Source organism: Trypanosoma grayi (genome assembly GCF_000691245.1).
Source record: "Trypanosoma grayi strain ANR4 Tgr_739_V1, whole genome shotgun sequence".
In the NCBI taxonomy this organism is placed as follows: Eukaryota; Euglenozoa; class Kinetoplastea; order Trypanosomatida; family Trypanosomatidae; genus Trypanosoma; species Trypanosoma grayi.
In genome coordinates, this window is record NW_008826358.1 from 1 (window position 1) to 8,567 (window position 8,567).

At 60.3% G+C, this 8,567-nt stretch overlaps 4 protein-coding genes across 4 annotated transcripts; all 4 read right to left on the bottom strand.

Annotated features, from left to right (window-relative positions):
• Window positions 1-158: 158 nt before the first annotated feature.
• On the bottom strand, window positions 159-1,298 carry DQ04_07391000 (hypothetical protein; the record flags this gene model as incomplete). Its single annotated transcript, XM_009315140.1, has 1 exon — window positions 159-1,298. The coding sequence occupies one exon, from the start codon at window positions 1,296-1,298 to the stop codon at window positions 159-161; it is 1,140 nt and encodes a 379-aa protein (XP_009313415.1).
• Window positions 1,299-1,752: 454 nt separating this feature from the next.
• Window positions 1,753-3,660, bottom strand: DQ04_07391010 (hypothetical protein; the record flags this gene model as incomplete). The annotated part of the gene is made up of 1 exon (XM_009315141.1): window positions 1,753-3,660. The coding sequence occupies one exon, from the start codon at window positions 3,658-3,660 to the stop codon at window positions 1,753-1,755; it is 1,908 nt and encodes a 635-aa protein (XP_009313416.1).
• A 699-nt stretch (window positions 3,661-4,359) lies between these two features.
• DQ04_07391020 (serine/threonine protein phosphatase) lies at window positions 4,360-6,303 on the bottom strand (the record flags this gene model as incomplete). Its single annotated transcript, XM_009315142.1, has 1 exon — window positions 4,360-6,303. One exon carries the CDS (start codon window positions 6,301-6,303, stop codon window positions 4,360-4,362), a length of 1,944 nt encoding a protein of 647 aa, XP_009313417.1.
• Window positions 6,304-6,814: 511 nt separating this feature from the next.
• Window positions 6,815-8,149, bottom strand: DQ04_07391030 (hypothetical protein; the record flags this gene model as incomplete). The annotated part of the gene is made up of 1 exon (XM_009315143.1): window positions 6,815-8,149. One exon carries the CDS (start codon window positions 8,147-8,149, stop codon window positions 6,815-6,817), a length of 1,335 nt encoding a protein of 444 aa, XP_009313418.1.
• Window positions 8,150-8,567: the final 418 nt, after the last annotated feature.

Here is an 8,567-nt window from a genome sequence, read left to right on the forward strand (position 1 = left end):
AGAGAGGAAGTAACAGCAACAGCAGCAGGAGCAACAAGGTAAAGCCACCCCAGGTCAACGCCATATCCAGCAATAATGAGCTGCGTCCGCCTTTCATCCACGAAATTTCTTGTTTTTTTTTTTGGTTTGGTTTGTGTGGCTCTTGCTCCCTGTGTCTTCTAGCTGCCACCCGCCGACTGGGCGGTGGAGGCCTGCACGAAGCCGCACTTCTCACGCAGCCCAACAGCCAGCGGGCGCCTCGACCGGGACGCAGCGCACAACGCCTGACGCACCCTTGCAACATCAATCACCACCCCCGCCGCCGCTCCTGCTCCTCCTGCTGCGGCACTCTCCGCTACCGCCACCAGACTAACAGTGGCGGTGGGGAACGGCGGGCTGTACCCCGCGGGGTCACGGCTCCCGTACAGCGACGCACCCATCGCAAAGAGGAGCGACACAACGTGGCGTGGGTGCACAATTGTGTGCACTGCCGTTGTGTCGTAGTCCGTGGCGCTGACAAACACTCGCCGTGGCGGCGCTGCTGTGCAAAATGGGGGAATATTCAGCATGCCCTTGCCATTCGTGCAGCTCCCTTCAGCGAAGAACACGAGGGGCACACCGAGGCGCTGGCAGCGCTGCTGCACTGGGGTTAGATCAACGACAGCACCACCGCTGCTATGGTTGCTGGTGCTGCTGTTGCTATTCTCTACCACTACAGAGTGCAGGAAGTCCAGTGATGCAGTGCGGTAAACGTGCCGCCACGCTCGCCACCGCTGCAGCGGGGACGGCTCAAGCACATACAACGCAGCCGCGTCGTCGCGCTTCCTTCTCTTATTATCATCATCACCACCACCACCGACACCACCAGCAACGACCTTATCGCCTGCCCCTCCAACGTAGAAGGCGACCACGCAGCACGGCATCTGCGCGGCCACCTCAAGCACGCACATATCCCACACCGACTGCATATTGGCGACCACGACGTCTCCGGCTGCCGGTGCGGCGCCTCCGCTCCCGCCGCGCGGCACCTTTCGTACAACGCCCATGTTGCCGAGGGTGAAGAGCAGACAGCGCAGCAGTCCACGCTGGCACGGGGCCAGCAGCAGGCGTGACACCAGCGAGAGGCCGGGGAGGAGGAAGAAGGCATACGCCAGCACGTCCACAACGAGCAACAGCAGCAGCGCGACGAGGGACGCACTCACAAGACGCAGTGGGAAGAGCAGCACCGCCACAGCAACGGAGAGTCCGGTGGGCGTGCGCACCTGCGCGAAGGGGTTGATGCCAGTGGCGGCGTCGGCGTACTTTCTGTATTTCTCCATCCTGCAGTGTGATGTGCGCAACAGATCTTCCCGCGTCTCGTGGAAATGTGCAGAAGGAGAAGACGGACAGCATACACAGAGGGGATACACACAAACACAGACGCTCGTACCACGAGACCGGGTGGGATGCCCCTCCCCCGCCGCCGCGCAGAGGAGCGAGCAACAACAACAACAACAACAAATAAAAAAACAAAACAAAACGAAATGAACAAGGAATGAAACGCAACACGGTAGTGTGGTGGTCTCTCGCATAAAGAAGACTTTTTTTTTTGTGTTTGTTTGGCTGCTTGGCGTATTACCTTTCCTGTAGTTATTACTATTGCCTCAAATAACAACAACATCATCAGCATCATCAGCCACATGCAGGGAAGCGGTTGTGGGACGAAATCCAGTAAAAAAAAATCAAACCGGCGATGAGGTGCGGCTTCATTTCTCTTTTCTTATACATACCCCTTTAGACGTTGTCGTACGGCGCGTCGCTATCTGTCGTCGATGACTCAACCGCCGTAACGGGCAGCATCTCATTAAAGTAATGGTAGTCCAGAAGCACCTCGCTACTGCCGGGCCGCATGCGCACCAGCTTGTTCGAGAAACGATAGTGCGCCACAATGTCCGTGACAGTATACGTGCGCTTCGCCGTGATGGTGGCCCCACTGTCCATGTCTGTCGCATCGAAGGTGGCTACTATCTGGAACGATCGTGGCGACGTTGACGCCGCTGCGCCTCTTCCTCCTCCTCCTCCTCCCGCGGCTGTTGCTGCTGCAGCTGCTGCTGCTGCCTTTGCCGTCGACGTTCCGGCGGTGGACCTGGACGACCCAAGCGTCGGCGAGCCCGGCTTCTCGCGCTCCATGTAGCGGTAGAGCGGGCTCTGGCGGTCAATAGTGTGCGTGATACTCACTGGGAACCACAGCGAGAGTTGCCCCTGGCGTGCCTCGAGGTAGCGTTCCTCGGAGCAGCACCAACGCACCTCCTCCACGCAAATCCGCACGCGCTCAAAGTCATCCGCTTCGTCGGTTCCATCGGCTTCACCCCCGCCAGCCTCACGGCTGCCGTCACTGGGGTGCGTCTTGACCGACGGGTTCGACTCAGAAGAGTTGGAAGAGTCATCGCCAGCGGCGGAGGTGGAGCGTTGGGGAACACCAGGACGCGTGCGTGATTGCGGCTGCCCCCCCTCTTCCTGCTCCTGCTCCTGCTCCTGCTGCGGTTGTTGTTGCTGGACATTGCTACTCTCGGTGCCCGCCGTCTGTGAGGACGCTGCACCTTCCTTCTGCCCCGGATCTGCCACGTTCACAGCAGTCGTAAGACTAATCAAGCTCGATTTTTTTTTGTGTGTCGCTTCATCGTCGTCAGCGGTTTCCTGTCCGCCAGCCTGGCGAGGGCGACGGCGGCGCAGTTTACCACCGGAAGGACGCCGCCGGTGCTCCTGCTGCCGCCGCAAACGTGTCGACACCGCAGGGTCGATTGGGGGGTCCATTTGCAACGCAAAACTTGATGTGAGCGTCTTGCTGCCCTCTTGCTGCTGCTGCTGCTCGCGCAGGCGATCGGCTGTTAGGCGATCGGCTGTCAGGCTCATCAGCGCCTGACTACGCCCACGCAACGTGTCCCCGCCCCCACTGCCCCTGGTGGGCTGCCTTTCCAGTAGCTTGCCGTAGTACTCCTTCATCATCTCCTTGCGCCGCCGCCGATAGTCCTGCAGCAGCTCCGCCGAGATGATAAAGACGCGCAGCCGCCCGTGCGCGACCGGCTTCTGCCCCATGCTGTTCGCCATGCGGAACGTGAGGCGCCAGCAGTGGTCGCGTCGCCCCGGCACCACCGTGAGGGAGCAGAAGTCGCTGAACACCACGCGCTGCCCAAGCTTCCCGCTGTACTCCGCTTTACCCACCACCAGCGCCGCCACCAGCCCGACGAAGATGATGTTGGTGTACGACAGCACCATCACGATGATGGTGCGGCCAACGAAGCAGACGTGGATGGGCGAAATCATCGTGTCCATCTGCTCACCAACGTAGCCGCCGTTTGCGGCGAGGCTCACGACGGTGAAGTAGAGCGCGGCTGCCCACGTTACCCCCTCGCTCGCCCCACAGGCATGGGCCCAAGTGAAGTACACCACCGAACAGACGAAGAGGATGGCTAGATACACAAGGATGGAGTACGTGATGAGGATCGACCACGGCAGCGACCGCAGCGTGTGGAAGATGGACAGCCGCGCGAACTGAAACCGCTTCACCCCAATCTCACGCGTCGTGAGGCATCCCTCCTCATCGAACACGCGGACAACGTTGTCCTGCTGCTCGGGGAAAGTGTCGAAGACGGAGGTGACGAGGAGATCGGGGTCCACCTGCACCTTCCGCTGCCCTGGCATCAGCGAGCGGCCGCGCACTTTCTTATCCTCACCCCCCTTCATGTCTGTCTGTCTCTCTCTCTCTCTCCCTATATATGTATATATATATATATATATGAGTGGGACACTCCCACAACAACGACGACAGTTGGGAGAGGAAAGGGGCAGCGTGGTGGCCAGCACACATGACCAAAAAGGTGCCGTGCGTGAAAGTGCGGATGCAAGAACGGGGAGAAGGAGGGGGGTGGGGCGCCGCTTTTGCGTCCCCGTGTGGGATCGCTTGACAAGAGATGCGACAGAAACACCACCATCATCGTCATCAGAAGCAGCAGTCAGAAGCGGGAACACACAGGTGGAGTGCACGGCGCTGACTCCTCTCATGCTCATATCTGACATTACTCTCTCCTCTCTCGGTTTGCCTTTTCGCTTTTTTTCCTTCCCCCCCCTCCACCGCTTTCCTCGTGCTTCTACACCCGCCGCCCTCCGCGTTCATTTCCTTCATTTCCCTCTCATTCGCGCTCTCACCCTCTCCCTCTCTCTCTCTCTCTCTNTCAGTCTGTCTCTCCCCTCTTTATTCCTTTTCATCCTTCCGGTCAGATTGCGACAACTGTTACACACCCGCGTCTCAGCATGCAAGCGACCGCAGCCCCGACACACACACACACACAGATGAAAATGTCTCCACTTCACAAGCCGCAAAACTTGTTGCTCTTCCTGCCGCTAGCGCTCTTCCCCACCGTCCACAACACCACCCCCTTCCTCCTCCTCCTCGTCGTCGTCCTCCTCCTCTCTCACCTCAGCAGTCGCCTGGTTACTGGCGTCGTCGGCGTTCTTAATAATCAACCGTATCTTTCCATCCGCGACGAGCACGACACCGGCGCCGTTCTCGTGCCCAACGTAGGCGCTCGTGCTGAATATCGTGAAGACCCGCGCGCTCTTGCTGAGTTTCAGCCCGTCCGACTTCTCCTGGTGGGCGCGGAAGATGTACTCGAAGCCGTAGTGCGCGAGGAAGTCGTCGACGGCGGTGGAGCCGAAGAGAATGACGCCGGAGCCGCGCGGGTTGGCGCCGAAGCCCCACTTGTCGAGCGCGCTCTCGTCCTCGGCGGGGTCGGCCCAGCACGTGTCCATCGCCATCTGCCGGCAGGCGCGCTGCTGCGCCGTCTCGCCCTCTGGCACCTGGAAGAGCGACTCCAGCGCGGGGAAATCGTCGCGGCTCAGCAGCAGCAGCCGGTCGTCGACACCACCGCGGTAGCGTGGGATGCCGCCGTGCGTGCAGAAGATCCGGCCGTCGATGTTCGCCGTCAGCGGCAGATACGCGAACGTTTCGCTCGCGCGCTGCCACAACTCCTCGCCAAGGGTGTAGCCAAAGAGACTGCGGCACTGCGCGCGGAAGCTCGTGTTGCCGTAGCCGGAGATGTCGCCGCTGACGAGGGTGTCCTCGTGGTTGCCGCGCAGCAGCAGCACCTTCTCCGGCGCCAGCACCTTCATGGCGAAGAGGTACGCCACCACCTCCACGCTGAACTCGCCGCGGTCCACGTAGTCGCCGAGGAAGAGAAAGCGGTGCGGGGTATAGCGCAGGTCCTGGAATGAGATGAGGTTGTCGAGGAAGTAAAACAGGTCCCAGAAGTTGCCGTGGAGGTCGCCAAAGACGTAGCACGGCGAGACAACACTGCCGTGCCGCGGCTCGCTCTGAAGAATGCGCTTCACCTCCCCGCAAAGGCTGCACAACGTGCGGCCGAAGCCCTCAAGGTCGGAGGGGTTGTGCCGGCAGCCATTACGCACCGCAAAGTTCTTCACAATATAGTGGTAGATGGCGTTGCCGTACGACGAGAGGGGGGACATGACGCTATAGCCGTCAAGAAACTGCTGGTGAAAAGTGCGCAGCGTCTGATGCGACACCAATGCATCAGGATCCAGCGAGTTTGCGCGCTTGTTTAGCACACGCCCTAGACTCAGCCGGCGAAGCTCATGGCGAATGCTTCGACGGTGTTGCTGTTGCAACTGCTGTAGCTGTAAGGAGAGTGACATCCGGCTCGAACCAGGATCCTGTGGTGCGGGCTCATTCGCGTCGTCGCCCACCGTGAATTCGAGCGAGATGGATGGCCTACCACCAGACGCCGATACAGCTGCTGCGGCAGCAGCGGCAGACGCCACGGGAGTGCCACCAGACACAGCAAAGCCCCGCAGTTCACTGCCCCTGCCGATGGGCTCCTCGGTGCTCATGCTCGACGAGCGCTCAGCGGCAATGCTCTCCGTAGACTGCCGCGCAAACGACTCCGAGTCGTCACGCATCCACGATGAGCCAACGACAGGCGTGTCGGCCTCACGAAGGTCAGGTCGCATGTAGCTCTTATCTATTACTGAGGAAAGCGGCACGGAGATGGCCGTGCCGTTTTCAATAACCATGACTGAAAAGGATATGCTATAGCTGCTGTTCTTCGCCGCCGTAGAAGCATTTCCTGCCACTGCATGCGTGCACATCTCATTGAACTGCCGCTGCAGTGGAACAGGATCATTCACATCCACGTGTCTAGTGCTGCGCACGCGCAGGCGCAGCTGTTCCATCTCTTCACGCAGAGACGCGTTCTCCTGCTGCATCTCGAGCACTCGCCGAACGAGTTCCTCCTTCCGCAGCGAGGCGAGCTCACCGGTCCCAACGGGCATGGCTCTCTCTCTCTCTCTCTCCCTCTCTCGCTCTTGCTTTCTCTCACCACCCCCCAGCAACACCAACGGCGCAAGACGGCTGTTCCTGCTGATGGGATACACCTTGGTGAGGCAGGAGAGAAGAATGAAAACAACAACAACAAGAAAAACAAAGAGACATGGCTGCAATGCACGCTGCTGTTGTGCTTCCCCATGCACGTGGGCACCAACAGCCACACACACACACACACACACACACACGCCCAGCGGCGTACCAGCGTTACGTTCGTCTGACGGGCATTCGATCACACCCGCAATCATAATCGCACAGAGAGAGATGGAGAACGAAGGAGTAAAGGGGGGAAAAAAGCACACACAAAAAGAACATCGACAGAGCGTAGGCGGGGCGGAGGATACGCGTCACACGGACCACCAATTGAGCCGTTTGCCCTTCCTCCTGTCCACCCCCCTCTCCCCCTCCCTCCCTCCTCGTCCCACTGCAGCCACACCACACCTACATAGACGCGCACATTCACGGAGACGAAGGGAATCCGAGCGCGGCGCAGACGCCCAGCAGAGCCCCAGACAACAGCGAGCGGAATTCCGCGTCGTCGCCGGTGTGAGCAACGACGCGTGCGAGCTCCAGCAGCATGCCCTGCAGCGCCTCTGTTTCCTCACCGTTGCAATCCTCTTCCTCCTCTCCCTCCTCCTCATCGTCACCATCATCATCATTCTCTTTTGCGCCCCTTTCCTTCCCCAACAGAAAACCCTTTTGCTTTTGCTGCTGCTGCTGCTGCTGACGACGCCCAAGGTCGGGCGGGTAGAGCAGCACAATTGTCTGCAGAGTCGTCTTCGCCATCTGCCGTGCCTCATCGCTGCTGGTGTTGCCGAGGAACCGCTGCAGCACCGCTCGGTTGCGGGCGCTCATCGATGCACGCGCCACACTTTGCAGCTTACTGCCTACCTCCTCTTCGAGGAGTGGCGGCATCCCAGCACCGACTCCCTCTCCTCCTACTGCTGTCCTATCAGACTGCTGCTGCTGCTGCGACATCACAATGGCTTCGGCCATGACGCCTTTTCCTGCTTCCGGGGGATTGTCTGCGGTCGGCACTGACCAGCGGCGCAGGACGTCCAAGCTGCGCCTCGCAACGCCAGCGAAGAGCGGCGACTCTACCGAAGAGGATGGTACGAGCACCGACAGGAGCTCTGTCGCGGCGCCCACGTCACCAGAGCAGCGTATCACGTGTGGGATGAGCTCGCTCAGCAGCATTACCAACCCCTCGAGGCGCTGCAACGCACGCCTTAGGTGTTCGGGGGCCTCCGCGGCACCACTGCCAACGGCCGCAGCAGAGCCACGACTCTTGGGCTGCGCCTCAGTGACGCTCAGCATCGTGCTAGCGAGCGACACAAGTGAGGTGAACGTTGTGGCAAACGCCACCAGGCCTTCACGACGACAGGTGGACAATGTCGAGGTCACACTCTCTGCTGGCGCTTGCCGCGCCTGCGAGACTCCAAAAGAGGCAAAGGAAGTGCCCCAGAGAACATCGACAAGAAAGAATTGCAGACAGCGCTCCGTCATGTTGAAGAAGTCGGGAGGAACGTGAAACGGCACACCAGGCCCAGGCGCGGCAAGCACCTCTGGCGCGGCGTATTCTAATAGTAGCAGCACACCAGCTACACGCACCACCGCCGGCGCCGCAGAGAGCACCACCGCCTCCTGCTGCTGTTGCTTCTCCACCCCGCCATCACCGGCAATGAATCGGAGGAATTCCATGAGGGTCATGAGGGAGCCGGGATGGGCCCCGGGGGGCACAGACTCCTGCAAAGAGACCAGCCGTCGCTGCTGTTGTTGTTGTTGTTGCCCCATAGAGCTCGACGACGCCGTCTCACCTTCCTTTACCGGATCCTCTGCATCGCTGAGAGTGACCAGGTTCTGCGCCACAAACGCCTGCAACGCGTGGCGAGCAGGAAACTGCTGCAGCACAACGTCAATGACCAAACTGCGTTCGTGTCCATTGAGCAACGGCCAAATGTTTTTCCACACCTCAATCACCGCCGCCTGCACTCTGCTGGGGAAGAAGTACGAATCCGTCACAGCGTACGAGTGGAGGCTCTCCTCAACGAGGCGCAGGTACCGTGGGAAGTAGTCCTGCCCCGTTCCGCCACCGCCGCTGCTGCTGCTGCTGTTGGTGGGGGCCGCGTTGGGGGCGAGTGCGCAGCGCAGCTGGCTGAAGAAAGACGCCGGCGGCCACGACGTGACCGCCTCGTGTGACCGCGGGGCCGCC